At 51.3% G+C, this 19,754-nt stretch overlaps 3 protein-coding genes across 3 annotated transcripts; all 3 read right to left on the reverse strand.

Moving 5' to 3' along the window:
• Positions 1-1,949: 1,949 nt before the first annotated feature.
• On the reverse strand, positions 1,950-3,456 carry LOC125510189 (homeobox-leucine zipper protein HOX6-like). Its single transcript, XM_048675289.1, has 2 exons — positions 2,856-3,456; positions 1,950-2,735 (listed from the first exon to the last, which is right to left on the reverse strand). The coding sequence occupies exons 1-2, from the start codon at positions 3,195-3,197 to the stop codon at positions 2,328-2,330; spliced, it is 750 nt and encodes a 249-aa protein (XP_048531246.1). The 5' UTR covers positions 3,198-3,456; the 3' UTR covers positions 1,950-2,327.
• Positions 3,457-13,055: 9,599 nt separating this feature from the next.
• Positions 13,056-13,738, reverse strand: LOC125510191 (30S ribosomal protein S31, mitochondrial). Its single transcript, XM_048675291.1, has one exon. The coding sequence runs from the start codon at positions 13,612-13,614 to the stop codon at positions 13,369-13,371; it is 246 nt and encodes an 81-aa protein (XP_048531248.1). The 5' UTR covers positions 13,615-13,738; the 3' UTR covers positions 13,056-13,368.
• A 507-nt stretch (positions 13,739-14,245) lies between these two features.
• Positions 14,246-19,433, reverse strand: LOC125510190 (kinesin-like protein KIN-7J). Its single transcript, XM_048675290.1, has 13 exons — positions 19,092-19,433; positions 18,359-18,552; positions 18,174-18,263; positions 17,973-18,073; positions 17,777-17,890; positions 17,583-17,664; positions 17,395-17,462; positions 17,229-17,294; positions 17,008-17,132; positions 16,600-16,933; positions 16,372-16,488; positions 15,213-16,279; positions 14,246-15,118 (listed from the first exon to the last, which is right to left on the reverse strand). Exons 2-13 carry the CDS (start codon positions 18,537-18,539, stop codon positions 14,815-14,817), a joined length of 2,649 nt encoding a protein of 882 aa, XP_048531247.1. The 5' UTR covers positions 18,540-18,552; positions 19,092-19,433; the 3' UTR covers positions 14,246-14,814.
• Positions 19,434-19,754: the final 321 nt, after the last annotated feature.

Below are 19,754 nucleotides of genomic sequence, written 5' to 3' on the forward strand. Positions count from 1 at the left end.
TGTGCATCATTGGATCCAATGAGGATATTGGGTGGAGATCTTCGTTGTCCATCGTTTTATACCTTTAGGCATTGGTGATGGCAGTTTTCAATGATGTCTCATCTGGCTTCATTTCTGGTTTCAGCGGTGCATCATCTACAACGACGAGATCGGGTGGACATGTTTATGTTTTCATCCATGGAAGTAGGGAGTTGCTTGTGTCTTTATGAAGCCATCTACAATGACATCGCCGATTTGGGTTTTCCATCAGCTAGGAGGACCTTAATCGCTGATTTGGTTGGTATTTGCAATTAGGGTGAAAATGCTTGTTCTTGCCTTCTCTGGTTGGACATGGCAATGACGGAGCGAGGACCTTAATCCTTTCTTGAAGGCGTTGCTGCGGAAGAAGTCGACTTAGTCGCTGGTGTCAATTTCATATCTTGTAATGATTCGGTGGTGGTTGTTTTTGTTCTACACTATGCATAATAATTAATAGAAATGGTTGTGTGCATGTAATGGTGTAGAGGCCAGGGTTCTCACCACCTTTTCAAAAAAAAGTCTACTCGTGGGAGCGAAGTTAACCTGTCTTGGGGCATTATGTAGGTCATCGTTTATCCGCCGCTTCGGTTCTTTTAACAGTGATGACGACTATGTTCAATAATGGTTCCTACAGCTTCTTGGACACAGCGATGTGTGCATTGTTGGATCCAATGAGGAGATTGGGCGGAGATCTTCCCTGTTCGTCGCTTTAACCCTTTAGGCACTGGCGATGCCAGTGCTCAATAAGGTCTCATATGGCTTCGTTTCTGGTTTCAGTGGTGCTGTACCATCCGTTATAGTGACGAGATAGGGTGGACAGTTTATCTTTTCATCCGCGGAAGCAGGGAGTTGCTCGTGTCTTCATGAAGCCGGCTACAACTACATCGCAGATTTCGGTTTTCTGTTGGCTAGGGCGGGCGTTTAGGTGTGATTGACCCAGTATCACATTCTTCTCCGGGCCATGATCCTTCGGGGTCGATGTCCCGACATTTGCTGTCAGAGTCGTTGAGTTCTCGTCTACCCGCGGGACACTACTGTTTTGTTCTCGCGTCAGTGTAGAATTATAGCGCCAGCAACATTGGAGCCTCATTAGCATGTGCGAGAGGGGAGGATAGATGACTCCCTTAGGACTGGATTGTAATTTCTTTTTAGGGGTTTTCTTATAATGCAAGTATTTGACTAATATACACTTGGGCTCCTTTTATAAAGAAAAAAAGGCAAGGAAAACATTATTGTGTGACGTTCGCTGAAAAGCATGGCAAATCGAATGTTTTTTATGGTAATTTATGTTGTCATTAGAATAGCAAATTCCTTTAGCAAGAACAACAATCCTGGTAAAAAAAACTGAACTCCATGGATTTTTCATGCTTGCTAAAGAAAATTTCCATTGTCACGACGACATTATTTGCCCCCAAAAACGTGTGTTTTGCCATGTTCTCCCAGCGATCGTTCATTGGTTATCAAAATCCAGGCTACACTACGCCACAGATCGACCTCCCTTTTGATTTTTTTTTTGGCTGATCTAAACGGCACGTCTCTTGCCATGCATTCGCCTGAAATTAACAATGGCCGGATGCACGTTCTGTGATCTGTGCCACCCTGGCCTGGCCTGTACTACCCCGTACCGCAGTGCTGTACTGGTCACTAGCTAGTGATGAGTGTGTTGTTCGATTCCCCTTCTCCTTCTCCTGCTCGTGAAAGAATCTTGATCGATCGATCCAGCAGCCTGGACCTCTCTAGCTTTCCCCCACATGCTTCTCCTCAATCTAGCTCGCTACATATTCCAGTCAGCCATGATCTCGCAATCATTGTGTTGCGTCCCGAGGAACCAATTGATCATGCACAGCAAGAGAAGAGAGAAAGCTTATTAACTGGCCACCATGCATGATGAACAGCCATGCATGTATATTTGCCTGGCTAGTCGCATGCACTTGCATCTGAAGATCGATCTCTATAAGTTTGGTTTTGTGAGTAGTTTCGACGGATTACACGGTGTGGCGGGTAATTGACAAGAGCAAGTAATTGAAGAAGAGGACGAGGGTGAAGAAAAATGGCGTGCTGACTGACTGCTGATTGAGAAGGAGGAGACTGCCTGGCCTGGCCTGGACTGGACAGACCTGGGTTTCGAGCTATGTACACTACACACTGACACCGTACCACCATCGGTTGCATATGATCGATCGATCGCGTCGTCTTCTCCACGGATTTGATTGATCGGCGGTAGTGCTCTGTGTTACGAGCACTGATCTTGTTGCATGGCCGATCACGTCGGCGATTCCTTGTATGGTGCTTGAGTGCTTGACCGACCACTACTCGCTCGGGGACTCGAACTCCCACCATTGGGAGCTGCTGCAGGTCTGCTCCGCCGCGGACGACGGCCAGCTCGAGTGGAACGGGAACGACGACGGCGACTGCTGCTGGTACTCGGCCGGCCCCGACGCCGTGAAGCCGCCGTCGTGCGCGGTTGGCAGCTGCAGCGAGGGCCGGAGGAAGAGGCCCGCGTCGTCGTCCTCCTCGCCGAAGAGCGAGAGCTTGCCGCTGCCGCCGCAGCCCTCGGACGCCGAGTAGAGCTTGCTGGCCCCGCCGGCGTCCACGAACTCGTCCTTCATGCTCATGCCGGCCACGGCCAGGCGCACGTCGTCCCTGGCGGCCGCGCCGGCATTATCTCCGCACTTGGCCCCGCCCGGCTCCCGCAGCATCTCCGCCAGCTTCTCCAGCTGCACGGAACCCGTCGACCGCGCATTAGCCACAGGCACCACCAGCACACGGCGCACGCCGCCACCGGCCGGAGAGCACGGCGAAACTAACACCTGGTACGTAGTAGAGTAGAGACATACCTGGTTGAGGAGCGCTTGCTTGTCCTTCTTGAGCTGGTCGTAGCTGGAGAGGAGCGCGTCGTAGTCGTCGCGGAGCGCGGCGTACTGGCGCTCGAGCTGCTTGGACTTCCAGCGCGCGCGCTTGTTCTGGAACCAGATGGCGACCTGGCGCGGCTGCAGGCCGAGCTCCCGGGCCAGCTGCAGCTTCTGCCGGGGCTCCAGCTTGGTCTGCGTGGCGAACATGGACTCGAGCGACTTGATCTGCTCCTCGCTGAAGCGCTTCTTCCGGTCGATCATCGCCCCGCCCTTCTTCCCCGCCGCCGGCTCCACCATCCAGTCCCCGTCCTCCTCCCCCTGCTCCATCGCCCCCTACCTCCCTAGCTAGGTCTCGCCGGCCACCTGAGCGCGCGCGCGGTCATGCACCTGATCTGGAGGGGCAAGGTGTGCGAGAGCGAGCTGGGAGGCTAGCTTGCTGTGATCGATCGATTCTGCTTACTACTAGCGATGGACTAGTTTAATCGGAGGATGGGGCGATGGGCGCGGTGATGGCAACGGGGCGGCCAATGGAGCGCGGTGGCGTGCATGCGTAGCCGGGTCTCTCCTCCCCTCTCTCTCTATAGCAATAGCTGTAGCTGTAGGTGCAGCTAGGCGATGGATGGAGCCCGATCGGGCGCGCGGCCCCGCACGCCCCGGCCGGCGTCGCTGTCGCTGGGCCGGGCGGGGGGAGGACTTGGGAGCGCACCTAGCCTGCTTAGGCTGAGCTGCTCCTCCTGACATGATCCCTCCCTGGCGTGTGTTAGTAAGCTGGCGGCCACGTACGCCGCACGGCGCGTACGTGCCACGTCGAGCGAGCAGAGCGCGCACGGTTGGTGCTCTGGAGTGGCGTCGCGTTTTTTGAGTTGCGTGCGCGGGGCGTGTTGGTTAGCTGGGACTCGGGGAATCGCGCGGTGGCGGGACGTGTCGGATCGGCGGTGGCGTCGCGTCGCCGTGACGGCCCACGCACCTGCCCTGCTAGGCTCCGTACGCTGCCGCCAGGGCCTCGGAGGCAATGGTACGGCGACGGCCGGGGCTGGGCGTGGTACGACGCACGACGCACGGAGTCACCGTGCACTGCACCGGCGCGTGGTGATCTCGGCGCCCCGCCCGCTGCTGCCGGTTCTGTATGTGCGGCTCGTGTCCCGTACGTGTGGGGACTGGAGAACGCGCGCGCGGCATCGACACCGGAGCGCGCGCGGGTGCCTTGGGTACTGCCGCTTCTATTTACATCAAATCTTGCCCTCGATCTTTTGACCTTAGTGCAGTGTCTGGACGCTCGCAGTGATCATCGGTACTTTTTTTTTGCGCGAATCGTCATCATCGGCACTACTAGATTGCGTTATTCCTCCACATGAACTTCATCAACTCCTGAACGGCACTAAGAGCACCTCGAACGCCGTGCCGTAAAACGGACGCTCTATCTGTGTGTGGACACAGATACGAGATATCTGTGCGTGGACACAGATACGAGTCGGTAATCCAACATCATGCCTAGAACATCCGTCCAGGTTTGACCTGCCCCCGCATCGTCTTCCTGGGCGACTCGGGTGGCGACTAGGGTTCCCCCCGCGCCGCCATTCCCTTTTCCCCGTTCTCCCTCGCCGCCACCTGAGGGTCTCGCCCGGATATTGCCCGCAGACGCCGGGGAAGGTGCCGGCAAGGCCTCTGGCGGAGGACTTCGGATCTGGGGCGGCGGCCCTGTTTGGCGAGGCAGCGTCGTCCTCTCGGCTGGTGCGGGCTGCGGGTGATTCTGGCCGGATTGCTCGACCACGCGGGTGGTGAGCCGCCGGCGGGGGCTGGCTGCGGCGCGGAGTTTTCCCCTCCTCGCCGGATCTGAGGTTTGGCTCCCTCCTCCTTGACTCCCTCTGGCCGTCCCCTGCTGCTTGCGTCTCGTGCGCCGGATTTGGAGATGATGTGTGCTCGGTGGTGAGGCTTGGGACTACGGGAAACCGTTTGGTTGGCTTGTCCGGTCCGGCGGCAGCGACGCCTTTGGCGCCGTTCTTCCTTCCTGGAGGTGCCGCCGAGGTCCTCCCCTCTCCACCCTCGTTCCCCCTTCCGGGTGAAAGCCCAAAATCCGGCTAGGATTGGGCGGCAACGGCGCGTTTCGTGTCGTGCTCCTCCTTGGAGGTGCCGCCTGGGGAGGGCTCGTGTTCGGGTGAGGTGTATCAAAGGTCCGAGCTTTGGGCGGCTCTGGTTGTCTGGTGGCGGCGGTTTCGTCGGGATTTGCTTGGCCGACATTGTCCCCGTTCCCCTCAAGGGTGGTGCCCACTGGGTGTGGCGTGTTTGGCTCAAGGCTGGCGGTACGACGCCTTCGATCCGGCGGTAGGGGATAGGGTTCCCCTTCCCAGCATTAGCAACACGGCCCCGGCGGTGGGCTCCCGGTGCTCTTCTTCAACGGCCGACGGGTCTTACTCCTCGACGTTATGTGGTCTTCCTTGATGTCCTTGCCGCCCTTCTTCAGCAGCTGCTCCCGGTGGCTTTCCGGCAGTCTATTGGTGTCCTTGGTTGCGGCGGTATAGTGGATGTTGTGTGCTCATTGTCCATGGTGGAGTGCTCTGCGGTTGCTCCTGGCTCCGAGGTTGCCATCGCTTCTGCTCTAGGGTGAGCGCTTCTCAGGTCCGCTGGTTTGATGCCTTTCGATCCAAGGCGAGAGGGAAGGGTCCCTCTGCGGCGTGAGAGGAGGAAGACGCCTGGTTTTCTTCATCCTGCGAGTCAGCCTAGTTCATGCCCACACTCTGTTCTAGCAGGTCTTCATCCTGCTCTGCCAGTCGCTACCTTTGTTATCAGTTTTGCTGCTGTCTTCGGCTAGTACAAGCTATGGGCTCGGTTGTATTTTCCTTTCGTTCTTGTGCGCTGCGTTGAGTTGTCAGCTTCCTAGAGTGCTCCCTTGTATCGTTGGACCGATGTGGTTTGGTGTATGTTTGTAATTCGTGGCCGGTTGATGGCTTTGTTAATTCAAAGTCGGGCTCTTCGCGAGCCTTAGTTCTAAAAGAAAAACATCCGTCTAGGCCTGGCCATATTCGTACATAAATAGTATAAATGTTGATTAATAGCAATTTGATGAGGTGCATACATATGCAATCTTCATGACAAAAAAAGGTGGATGTTCAGAAGCTAAGCGCCCCATCACAAAAGTGCTAGTCCAGTGCTCCGTGCAAATTTTGTCCTCCTAGACCTGTTGTTCATGACTCCCTCCTTCACCACTCTGCCGCCGGCTCCTCCATCTCTGCCGTCAAGCGCTTCAACATCTTTGCATGGACCGCTTGCATGATCCTCGTTGCATCGGGATTCAACTCATCTATCTTCATAGTCAACATTTTGGTTTCCCCTGAAGCGGCCGCGAGCTCAACCTTCTTTCTTCGCTCTTGGTCTTCTTCTTTTTAAGCTTGGCCCTCTTTCACTTCAAGGTTGATCTTCTTTTCCGCCCCTCCAAGATGCCAAACCTCTTCTCCTTCTGTTTCTCGTTGAGGTCATGGCGCTTGGCACATGCCTTCTTCTAGTTCATGATGCCCTCGAACTTCTCTCTCATCTTGGTCGTCGCCCCTTCTCGTCTCCCCCCCCCCTTTGATAATCTCCTTGGACGTCTCTCTTTTCGTTGGGTCAGTTGCATCGCCATCTTCGTCTTCATTATCGATGTTGGCAGTCTTGACAGTATTGACATTGGATAGGAGCCATCTGAGTTGCCTATTCAACTTCTACCAACAAATGTATGGGGATGAAGTTCTTCTTCTCCAACTTCAAGTACGTGACCAAACGGGAGGGGTGGCAAAAAACGACATGGTCAATACATACAGCATATCCGCTCAAATGACGAACACATATAGGGCTCCGGCACCCACCTTTGGATCCTCCTTCTCTGGCTCGAGCAACAATATGGACGGATCCATGCGGCGCCAGAAGGCGAAAAGGGTGGGAACCAGGATGGAGGGCAGCGGCTATCGGCTGAAGAGGCTGGGATGCACGGGCTTTGGCGCGGAAACAATGCAGTTATGCGGATGTGGACAAATGTGCGAGATTAGCGTGGGGTTTTGGGTGGGCTGGACTTGTGAGAGTCCTACGAAACAGAGGTCGGACTCATGCAAACCTTCCCAAACTTTTTATCCGATTTGCAGGTGTTTAGACACGCGGACGCGTCTACGCCACCTAAATGTTTGCAGGCGTTTTACGTTATTATAGAGATACCTAACGTACGTGTACATATGCAACGCGCATCACGCGCCCATGTACGTGCTGTACTACACGGCAGCACGTTCGGTTGACGTACCGAACGGAGGGAATATATGGAACGGATAAACGCGACGAGAAAGGGCGGCTTATCCTAACACTTTCCACGGTTTTCCGTTTTCTAAAAGGGGCTCCCACGGTCGCGCACATGCAATCCAGGTGTCCTGCTTTCCTGGCGCCGCTGGCGAGCTCCGTTTGGGCGCGTGTGTGTGATCGCACAGCAGCAAAGTTTGACAGACGCTTTCATCAAGGTCCACCCACTGACCGACCCCTCCTCTTCAATCCCATGTAAACTAAACTGGGCCTCCTTTAGTCTAGAGGATAGGATTCTTATAGGATTTTTTTCTTTAAAGTCCTTTGGTTCATAGGAATGGATTTCTATTTCTACATAGGATTGGTTCCTATCCTCCATATTTCATAGGGAAATAAAAAAGAGCCTAGACTCAATGAAATTTTTTTTTTATGTCAACCAAATGACATCTTGTTTCCTATTCCTACTCATAGGATTTAAGATACATGTCATCTCATTTCCTACAAGATTTCTATTCCTATGATAATCCTATCCTATAAACCAAAAGAAGCCTAAGTAGGAGTACTACTCTGCTCCAACCATCCGGTCCGGTGCGTGCCGATTGTTCCCTGCTAGCTCGTCTTGATTCCTTTCCGGTTACTGTCTTGTCACCTGTCCATCCCTCTCGCACACGTACCCCCTCCTTCCCCCGGGTTTCCGTGTCTCGCCAAGTTACTTTGGCGTACGCTTATCATCGTTGACCCGTGGATAAGCTCTCGCCCTTCTTTCACACTCCATCGCTGCCTAGAATATCTACTAATTAGCTTGAGCGTGGAGATCTCTGAGCTGTTCTCTGTACCACGCAGGAGCAAACGCCAAGCAGGGGTGAAAATGAGACTACAACGGGTGGCGTCTCGGGATAGGCTGGAACCGGATTCAAACCCTTTTTTCTTCTCATGACTGGACCGAATCTTGAAAAGCTTGAGAAGAAAAAACACGAGGACTGTACGCGGGGCATGCGTCGACGTCGCGCGAACTGTTGGACGACGCGGGGCCAGCCAGCAGCAGGGTACAGAGTAGGTACGTGTACACGCGCGGTACACTGACGGATCCATCGTCCTCTTCTGGCAGTGGCATGGCACGGCAGCGAACGAGCGGCGAGGAGCCGGCCAGCAGCGCGGCGTACCGCGGCCCGCCACCGAGTGCGGCCGGAATCCGCCGCACAGGGGCCCGGCCGGGACTGTGGCTCCAACAGTGTCTGGATTTGGCGGCCTCTCGCCTTTAATCCTCTTCGTTCAGGTCTATCCGTCCGGCCCGGCCTGCCACCTTTCTCCTCCCCATTGGCCGTCGCCATCCATCCACCACCCGCCGTTGGCATTGGCCGGCCGCGCCATGCCGCCGCTACAGCGCCTGCTGCTTATCTCACAAGTATAATATCTCTGCCTGTGTAGTATCTGCTTCGGTGCTGCTACTGTGGTATGCATACATACATACAGATACAGTGCACCCGGGGGAGCTGTAAACAGTGCACACGGGCTCACATCACCTAGTCCCAGACGGACGAGGACAGCTGATGATGCTCGGCTCGTATACGCCATCCATTGGTGGGATCAAGCTCAACGGAGCTCTCAGAGCCCCCAAGGGCTGCCTCCAGATGACAGTACAGGAGGGATGCATCCCGGTCCCGGAGCAGGCAGGCACTCCGTCCGGGTGACTCAAGATGATACCTTCATCTCGGATTACAGTAATACCGTATTGAAGAGTCGAGCGTCAGCCGTGTTACTATCAGTCTGTCTGGCCGAACATCCTGCACAGGCTGCTTCCCGTTGCTCTGGGAAATGGTGCTACAGACAGTAAGCTTGGGGAGAAACGGAGAATCTGGTCGTCCGCACGAAGTCTGTGTGGTCGCTCACTTGTCATGGTCAGAGCCACTGCTCACTGAAGTATGATCCATCACCTGACGGCAACTTGAGCGGACCAAAGCAGGGGCATGGAGATGGAGTGGCCGCATGCATGCCAAAGGGAAACAAAAGATGCACCACATCCAGCAAGAGGAAATAACTATACTTGCACAAAAGTATGCAAGAGAGATGTATAGAAGTTATGCTTTCTATACAGTACAGTATCAGAAGCAAACTTTACGAACAAAACTGCAGAATTGCCCATACCATCATCATCAAACGTCCAGACGACTCCAGCCGCGCTGGAGAGATCCACCGGTCGTGAAGATTTGTCGTCGTCCTCGGTGTGCCCAACTGGCTGCTCACCACTATACCGTCGTAGATGGCTATGGAATCGAATTGAACACTCAAGAATCAGTTGATTATTTTTTGTAAGGTTAGTCTGATATAGGAAAAGCTTCTCAAAAGCATCCAGAATATCATCGAATGGTGATCAAGATCACATTCACGGGAACCATCCTGTGAAAATTAGGGGAAGGGAACCAATCAAGTCACTAAGAAGTTCTCGAAACTTGGTTTACTATTAAGGTTCTTCTCCTCCAGCCTTTAGTATAAAGGTGGACTACTGCCCCAAGGTAGAACAGAAGCAGAAATAATAATACCAACAGCCCGTGCTGTCAATCCACATTTGTCAAACTAGCATTGGGCTTATTCTGTGGCTCATTTTACCCAGTGACAAAAAGTATATCTCAGACAATTTAAACCACAAATTCAGCTACGGTTTAGGTGACCTACTGACAAAGACAACAAAGTATATCCCAAACAGAATTTATATCGCAAATTTAACTTCAGAAAATGTAGAGCCATATCACACAGGAACTTCACCATGTTACCATTGGAGACAAGAAAAGGATGTTATCATTGACATTCGGAATTGATATTGAAAAGGACATATGTAATTAACTCTGTTCGTAACCTACTCGTATATCTATACCAGTTCTGCGTTATGCTTGCTGATATGTCCTTGCGTAGATAAGATTTTCCAATACTTGTTGCGTGAAGACAACCGTAGTGTGTTCGTGTTTGGGAAACACTAGTTCACATAAGAAGCCAGAATTTTAAAACAAGGTGAGAAAAGGACACCGCATTAATATGTGTTTTGGCTACTGATTATTCAAAGATCACCCACCATGTTAGCAGAAAACCAGTGGCACAAAACACACAACAGTATGTGTTTAACCAGAAATATGCAACTGAGACATGCAATTTAGAAAATTTTGGATGGTCAAAGCAATGACATGAATGGTAAGTTGCCAACAACATTATATCTTCAAGCCATGACATAAAAACTGGACTGAGTCGGCAGGCCCTACCTCCAAGTACATGCAATTAAATAGTTTTCAGCTATTACTGTTTTCAAATAGCCAAGATGGTGATACAAATGACAATAAGAATGCAACTTCAGAATCACAACAAGAAAATCAGAGTAAACAGTCAACATCTTGCAAATAGCAGCAAGGCCGTTGAGTTAGAACATAACAATGTCCAGAGAACATTCCGCAAAATTTTGGTGTTACAAAATCCAGCCATTATAAAGTCAATACAGGACAAGTTTTAAGTCACCAGTAAGCTATAAGGAGTGCATGAAGAATATAAAGCTGTGAATTATAGTCCCAAACTCTACTCCAATGGTATCCAGTCATGAACAACGATCAATGCAAAGCAATGCTAGATTCAACCATGACATAGTATGATACATTGACAATAATAAGAACAACACTTACTTCTGAAGATTCAGTTAAAGTAAGCTTGGAGTGCGGGGTGGTTTACCCGACCAGGACAAGCCCAGGAATGAAGCATGAACAGCCACCCACAGCACGGGCTCATATCAAACAGCCGGACGTATGGGTTCGACGAGGACAGCTGATGATTCTCGACTCATAAACACCATCCATTGGTGGGATCAAGATCAACGGAGCGCCATGCGGAGCGCTCAGAGACCCCAAGGATGACCGTACAGGACAGATGTATCCTGGAGCAGGCACACAGGGTGACTGAAGATGATACCTTCACCTCGGATTACAGTACACCCGTATTGAAGAGCCTAGGGTCAGCCGTGTTACTATCTCAGTCTGTCCAACCATCGCATAGGTTGCTTCCCGTAGCTCTGAGAAATGGTGCTACAGACAGTAAGCTTGGGAGAAACCGAAAATCTGGTCGTTGGCACGAAATCTGTGTGGTCGCTCACTTGTCATGGTCAGGCACTGCTCACTGATCCATGATACATCACCCGACGGCAACTTGAGCGGACCAAAGCAGGGGCATGGAGAGTGGCCGCAGGCCAAAGGGAAACAAAAGATGGACCACATCCAGCGAGAGGAGGTAACTTGCACAAAAGCATGCAAGAGAGATGCAAGTTGTGGTGCTTCTACTCCATATGATAAGGAGCAGGCTTAACGAATACAATTGCAGGAGAAGTACCTATGCAAAGCATCAGCATACGTCCAAGCAATTCCAGCCGTGTCCACAAGATCCACTGGTGGTGACAATTTGTCGCCATCATCCTCAATATGCCGAACTGACTGCTCGCCAGTACACCGTCATGGATGGCTTGGACTACTTTCCAAGGGAAAACAGAAGCAAAATAAATAATACCAAGTGGCCTCGCTGTCAATCTACATGTGTCAAGCTAGCATTGGGCTGATCTATGGTTCATTTGACCCAGTGGCAAAAGGTACATTTCAGACAATTTAAACCATAAAATTCAGCTATGGTTTAGGTGAACCAGTGGCAAAGCTAACAAAGCATGTCCCACACAGAATTTATATCGCAAATTTAACTTTAGGAAAAAAAGAGAGATGTTGTCATTAACATTTGGAATTGATATTGAAAAGGGCATATGTAATTAGCTCTCTTCGTAACCTACTTGTATATCTATACCAGTTCTGCATTATGCTTGCGAATATATCCTTATGTAGATAAGATTTTCCAATACTTGTTGCGTAAAGGCAACCGTAATGTGATCATGTTTGGGAAACACTAGTTTTATAAGAAATCAGAATTTTAAAACAAGGTGAGAAAAGGACATCATTGTAGGCAACATTAAGATGTGATTTGGCTACTGATTATTCAAAGATCACCCAACATGCTAGCAGAAAACCAGTGGCACAAAACACATAACATTGTGTATACTTTGCTCATGCTGTAACAATAACAACAGCGGCATAACTCTACAAAATACGCAACTGAGGCATGCAATTTTAAAACTCTGCCATGCCAGAGTGATTCAACTCATTTGGATGATTCAAAGCAATGACAAGAATGGCAAGTTGCCAAAAACATTGTATCTTCAAGTCATGACATAGAAACTTGGACAGAATCGCCAGGCCCTACCTTCTAGTATGCAACTGAAACATGCAAATTTAAAACTCTGCCATGCCAGAATGATTCAAGTCATGTGGATGATCAAAGCAATGACATAAATGGCAAGTTGCCAACATCACTGAATCTCCAAGCCATAACACCGAAACTGGAATGAATTACCCAGGCCATACCTTCTAAGTAGTAGGTACGCAATAAAATGGTGTTCAGCTATAATTGTTGTCAGTTAGTCAAGATGGGGACACTAATGACAATAAGGTTGCACCTTCAGCATCACAACATGAAAATCAAATTCAGAGTAAACAGTCAGCATCTTGCAAAGAACTAGCTATGGACAGGGGTGCATGGAAGCTTGCTATCCATGTGCCAGAGCCATGAGTTGGTCGCGAGATCTTATGGGTTTCACCTCTAGCCTACCCCAACTTGTTTGGGACTAAAGGCTTTGTTGTTGTTGTTGTTGTTGTTGTTGTTGTTGTTGTTGTTTTAACCGATCTACAGCTATTTTTGCCAGCCTAAACATTTAGTTGGGCATTTTTCATGTACAAATTGATCAAAGCCCAGCATCATTACAGAAACCAGTACTCAGAAATGGGTACTCTTCAACAATCGTACAAAAAGAAAATCAAAGCTAAGCTGGCTTATTGCATACTAGTATTGTCAACAACTGTATAAATCCGTAACTCTAAAATTTCATTTGCAATGATTTATTATCATCATCATCCAGATAACACGGAGACAGAAACACGATCCATTTCATCCAGAGCGACTGCGCTGTCCAAAATGGTTGTAACATGGCAATTCGATCCGATAGTACATATCCAACACAGCCTAATTTGGGAAACAACTAAGTAAAACGCATGGTCGCGCAGGCGCAGCCATGGAAGTGGAGCTAAAGGAAAACAGGTGAGAGTTGCAGTAATCGACAGGGGGTAAAGTGAAACCCTAGGTAGCCTGACGAACCGAGGGGGGGTGCTCGCTGAGCTCAGATGAGCTTGAAGGGGAGGGGCCACGGGGTGGAGCGGGGCACCTCGACGCGGTCCTTGATGCGCTCGATCTTCTTCTCCCGCTTCGGCCGCGAGTTGCCGTAGGAGCCCTTGAACCGCTTCCCGCGCTTGGTCTTCTTGTCCCCGCGCCCGCACGTCACGGCCTCCGCCTCCGCCAGGAGCGCCGGGGGGCGCGCCGGCGCCAGGCGCCGCACGAACGCAGCCGCCGCCATCCGCAGCGCCATGATTCCGCCGCCGAGCTCGATGCCTAACGCAGCGTAGCGCCGCCGCCGCCTATGGATCAACCGTCCGCGAGAGGGGAAGGGGAGAGAGGTGGTGAGAACTGGAGAAGTGAGAGGAAGGGTTCCAAGGCCCACGAGAGACGGAGAGAGTTAACCAAAGCCCAGCTGTTTCTTCTAGGCCCAACGAAACTGAAAAGAAGCCCACAGGAAAAGTCTGCTTCCGCTCCGATCGGATGCCGCGCCGTAGGGGAAAACAACCCCCGCCGCGCCGCCGCATGCCGTCCGTGTGGCCGCTCCGCCGCCCGAAAAACCGCCGCGCCGCGCCGTCGTACAAGCCTCCACCCGTTCTACACGCCGCGTCGCGGGAGCCGGAGGTTTGCCAGAAAGCCCAGAACCCTAAACCTAATTTCGGGTTATGAACTTCTTTTCCAAGTTATTTTTTTTGCGAATGAACTTCTTTTCTAAGTTGAATGTTTACAATTTGTGGAAGGTTTTGAAAGCTGATAAAACTGTTCTACATATTATGCTCTTTCTATGATACTCCCTTCATCCCAAAATAAGTGACTCAACTTTGTAATAACTGACTCAACGGAGGGAGTATTCACTAAGTTTGTACTGAACCAATGAGAGAAAATGTCGATGTCCAAAATTTATGAGTGAAAGCAATGTAAGGAACAGACACTAGAAACTGCCAAACTGGTTTCAGCAATTCTTGGTAGAGTACAGCACCAACCAGTTAGCTGTATAGAGGACAAGAGGAAAGGGAATGACAGGTGCACTACCCGTCACAACCCATATTGCGGTCAAGTACGCCTCGCAGGCTCGCAGCATCCAGCATAGACTGTACATTTACGACAAGCTATAAGCTTGAAGTGGTCATATTAGTTACGATGATTACAGCGAAACCGCGAGCCAGTGCAGTCCTTCTGTTGGCACAATATATAGATGCATACACTGATCAGGTAAATAGATCATACAGTTAAGTGCAAAATCATTAGCATGCATCCCTTTGTCTAGTTGGTTCAGCTTCCATAAGCCCCCCTCAGAAAATTTAGTCACCTGCATAAGTCAGCAAAGCATTTGTACTGGACCAAATCTGGAGCCGATGTGAATTCCTCTCCCGGCGAGCAGCTTGCTGCGCTATGTATCCGTCTACCTCCATGTCATGGTAATCAAGTCATCAACTCGTCTCACAGATCAGGATTAGGCTCCACCCCAGCTGAAAGATCTCCCAGACCGTAGATTCAGCGAGAAGCTCAACCCAAACATCTCCTTGATGGCCTGTCCCCGCTCCAGATGTTGGACCATTTTCGAAACGAGCTCGGCGCTCTCCCTCACATGCTCCATGTCAGTCTGTGTCCAGATGAGGCGCGATAGCTGCAGCCTTCGTTGCTTAGAGCTCCGGTCGATCCCCCACTTGCTGTAGAGGCTCTCCTTTTCAGCGCCGCTAAGCTTCCTCACCATGTGCCTGTACAACATGTCCCTCTCATTCCGAAGACTCTTTAAACTGCAACAATAACAAGAATCAATTTGTGCAATTCATTATGATTGGTTTTATGGATAAGCTGAAGGTGTGTTCGTTATCATCATATGATAAGTACCTTGATGCAACAGTGGCATTCGGCTCACCATCAGCAATGGAAGAACTCTTGATGAAGGACAGTCGCCTGTGCTCTACCTCCATGTAGATGTGATCCGTGTGGTCTCCATTGAAGAGGAGGAAGAAGTAAGTCCTGTGCACTATGGAGATATGACACTCATGCCACAGCTCGATGATCTCTTGCTGCTTCTTTGGAAAATCAAAGGACCACCGTGAAGGAGACTCGAAGGTGGTGCTCGTTGACGAATCTGTGCCAGCTTGCGACCTGTTTTCCTGTGGCTGGGATGCATCGTTCTGCTCAGTTTGCTGCTTCACTTCAGTCACGCGGCTTGTGTCATCGGCAGCACTTTCTTCTTCAGCATTACCTGTGCTGTTGTCGGTGATGGCGTCCGAGGCAACTTTTTCAGGAAACAGGTTCCTCCTTACCTTCTCTGGCCTTCTCGGAGGAAACTTGAAATTTTCACTTGGGGGTGTTGTCATGTTCATACTTGTTGAATCATCAAACCAGCTGTTTGGAATTACCATGAAGCTTGCTTTGCAACTGCTGCTCCTTGCTAGTACAGTGTCCCTGGAGCTTACCACACACCTCTTCAGGGCCAATGGTTCCTCATCAACGTTAGGTTTTTCAATTTCAAAAGACGGGTCAGAATCGCATGCATATAGCTCGATGGCATTTTCTGCTGTCTTTGTGATGCTTTCATCACGTTTCTCTTCATCAGTACAATCTTCAGCTTGATCCATCATCGGTCTTCTCTCCTTTTCAGGCGTTTCTGGTTTCTGTGCATGAAAGGATTCTTGGCTTATCCTTTCTCTGAGCCCATTAGTTTCAACGCATTGTACTTCCTTGCAATGCTCATCTGAGACATCTGGCACATCTGGGTAGGCCACCAAGTTTTCTTGGCATTCATCTATGCTGTCGAAAACATGGTTACTGGGTCGGCGTGGAAAGAGCCCTGGCTGTGCATCTATTAATAGATCTTGATCGACTAGGTCATAAGTATCTGAACATGAAAGTGCATCTTCAGACATATTACGTGGTAGGGATTCTGAAGATCGACTATGTGCATCCTGTCAGAGTTAGGTTACCCGGTTTGGTATTACAGGCACAAGTAAAAAAATTAGATAAGAAAAATGACAGTTATACATGAGAGAGCAAGTACCCATCGCCTTGCTTTAAGACAATTCAGATGATCATCACTTGCAACTTTGCGGAAATTCTCAAGTTCTGATTGAACAGTGTCTTTTTCCTCCATCAATTCCTTCAGCTGTTCTTCCAGCTGGAAATCCATAACATTATGTATTTTTAAAACAAGGTGATTATTGTGAATGTAGCTAGTTACCATGAATGTGAAGATTATTAGAAAGTGATTTACTAAGACTAACCAAACCTTTTTAATCTGTTCATCCTTCTCCTTCAGAACCTCAGCATGAGTTGACAAGGAGGCTGATCCAGGAAACTTGAGCTCATTCTCCAACCTCGTAAGCTCTCTCTGAAGATGCTTCACTAATGCCTTGTCGGACATTACGACATTTACTTGTGCATTGGTGACTACATTTTTTGCACAGTTTGCAAACAAGAGTGTGTTCCTCGACTGCTCGACATGGCAGTGCGCCGGGCTCATCGTGCAGATGATGGCTGTCCTCGCGTTGCCTCCCAAAGACGATTGCAGTATGCGAGTGAGCTTGGAGTCTCTGTAGGGGATATGGCCGTTTCTTCCACCGCTGCATCAGAAGCCAACTATTTCGTCAGAGCTTGGGCTTGTACTTCAAGAAGTATGACTTGAAATTCAACAAACCTGAGCTGGCGAATGACCTTTCCCAGTGTAAGAAGACTCTTATTGATATGGCTGCCCTCCTTTAGCCTCATACCGCTCGCCGCTGTCTGTGATGCACGTTCACTTCCTGCCAGATCGACGAAATTCTGCGCAGAAGGAGAAGCCCAGAGGCCATGCATGGAACTGTAGTATCGTCGAAAGAATCTAAAACACAGGAAGAAATTAAGGTGTTCACTTCATACCACGCAAGCCTGAAGGGTGCTGGAGTTGCCTTTCCCCAGGAACTGCTTGGCCGAGCTCTCAACCGTCTGCAGTTCACACAGGAGGCTAAGAACACAAGCAAATTCTCGCAGAACATGAATGACTACCGATCGCTGTTCAGTGTGATAAGGCCATAATGGCACCTACCAGCCTGAGTATTTGGTGAGACCTGGAACTCGTTTCGTTCAAGGCAGTCTCCCCGATCTGTCTTTGAGCTGCGGCACAACACAAATGAGTGAGCAAAGCAGTAATGAACCAGTTGAGCCGCCTGCGCATATGCTATTTCCAGTTTCGGTGATTCAGTGAAAGAAAGAAAAAAGGATTCAGCTCCACACCTTCACACACAGCAAGGAGCTCCAGGAGATGGCCTTTGTCCCTCAGAGTCTCCTCGGTGAGTTTTTCCACCACAGTTCCTTTCTGCTTGAACAATTCAAGCACAGTTGCACCAACCATGAGTAGGATGAACTCTGAATCTGATAGAAAAGAATTTTGTTGAATGACTTTCAGCTAGAAAGCAGTTTTATCTCACCTCCGGATCGTCGAGGAGCCGGAGAGGGGTGGCGTCGGAGCTGAGGAGGTCCATGACGGCCTCGTTGTATATCTCCATGGCCGAGAACTTGAGGATGAACTCCCTGTCGGGATGCTGAATTGAAGACCCGAAACAGAGCACGGGTTAAGCGCAGGCAAAGCAGACCAAGAGCAGCAGAGCCATGCAGACAATGCACCTGGTCTATGTAGGCGTAGATTTCGGCCATGCTGTGCTCCGTGATGCCGACCATGGTGTACGTCTTGCCGCTGCTCGTCTGCCCGTAGGCGAATATGCTCGCTGCAGAGCAAAGCAAAGAGCATGCAAGCAGGCAGAAAGTACACATCAAACCATTTTACAGCATTGGATTGGATGTGTGGATGGATGCTTTGGCACGTACAGTTGATGCCGCTGAGCACGGAGAGGGCGACCTCCTTGGCCCCTTCGTCGTACACCTGCCTGGTGCTGCACTCGGGGTCGAACACCCGGTCTGGAAGACGTACGGTCGATTGGGAAATGAACATTGTCTGCTATGGCAGATCAATTGAGATGCATGGAGTTAAGCAGGAGGAGGGCGCATGTTACCGTAGGTGTAGCTGGCCGGGAACATGGCGCGCTCGGGGATGGTGCCGAGGAACTTGAGCGTGGCGGGGCCGGCGCACTCCCATTCCGTGCCGTCGCCGCGCTCCGCCTCCCGGGCGTTCACCGGCCGCAGCCGCACCGACACCAGGATCCGCTCCTGCTGCTGCTCCTCCCCGCCCGCCATCTCCGCCCCCTCCCTGGAACGGACGGCACACCAGAAATCAGCGTGCTGTATGTATGAAGCGAGGAGCGCACGGTGGCTAGCGCTCGCGTGGTCACCGCGCGCGCACGTAGTGCCCGTGTCGCGTCGAGCTACCCGGGCAGGACGGACGCAGAGCGCGCGCGCTAAAGCCAAAAGCGCGAGGTCACGGGCGGACGCCGGCGGTGCGAGGCGACGCGAGGTCGGCGAGCGGTCGACGTCGGCCACGCGCGCGCGGCCTAGCTTCTTCTCTCGGTGGAGCTTGGCACGTACTAGGTGCGTACGAAGCGAGCTCGGGGAGGGGCCGAAAGCGGCGCGCCAGCGGGCGGTGCCGAATGGATGCTGCGCCCTTTGTTTCTTGCCATGTTTGAACGGACGTGACGTTTCCTGGCCACTGACGGCGACGAACGGACCAAGACTAAGGTGGACGCATGTATGCGCCGCGACAAAAAATGCGGGCAAAAATCATCTGGAAGAGACGAGGCAACCAATTCACAGCGGAGGTGGAAGAGGTCGGTGGGTGAATTCATTGGTTACCTGCGGGAGGAATGGCCGCCCTCTTGCTCGCTCTGGCGGCACAATGCGAGAGGGAAACGGCAAGGCCGGCGGCTGCCGGCGAGGTGCTCCCGGGCTATCTCTCCGCGTGCACGTAGGTAATTTAGCTACCTCCTCCCCTCCTTGGCGAGGCGAGGAGAAAGAGGAAGGAGGAGGGAAGGGGAGGGGAGGGGCGCGGAAACAAGAGGGGGTGATTCTCGGAGCTGGCTCGGACGCCGCGCCGGCCAACCAACCGTTGCGAGGTACTACTCCCTCACGAGGGACCCCGCGTGTCCGCCATGTGAACGAAGGTGGCTAGCTAAACCGACGTACTCACGTAGTACGTGCCGCGAATCTATGGCATTCACCCCCTGTCTGCCGGACAAGGAAAGGAAAAGGAAAACGCGGCCGCCTAAAAATAACCGACCGTTCGGCTGTGCGGTGCGGTGGCCATCGACGCGCACCTTTGCTGCTGCTAGTGGTGTAGGAGTACTAGCGGTAGCCATGCATCTGTGCTGCATCATGTGTCCGCGTCGGGTAAAATTGAATGGGAAACAGTGGCTCATGTGTCCGCTCGTGCTCATGGTGCCCCATGCGTACGATGGACTTGGCGACGGCGAGTGGCACGGGAGCAGCTTTAATGCATGCTCCCTGTTCCTGCATGCC

Source organism: Triticum urartu, chromosome 5 (assembly GCF_003073215.2).
Source record: "Triticum urartu cultivar G1812 chromosome 5, Tu2.1, whole genome shotgun sequence".
Taxonomy (NCBI): Eukaryota; Viridiplantae; Streptophyta; class Magnoliopsida; order Poales; family Poaceae; genus Triticum; species Triticum urartu.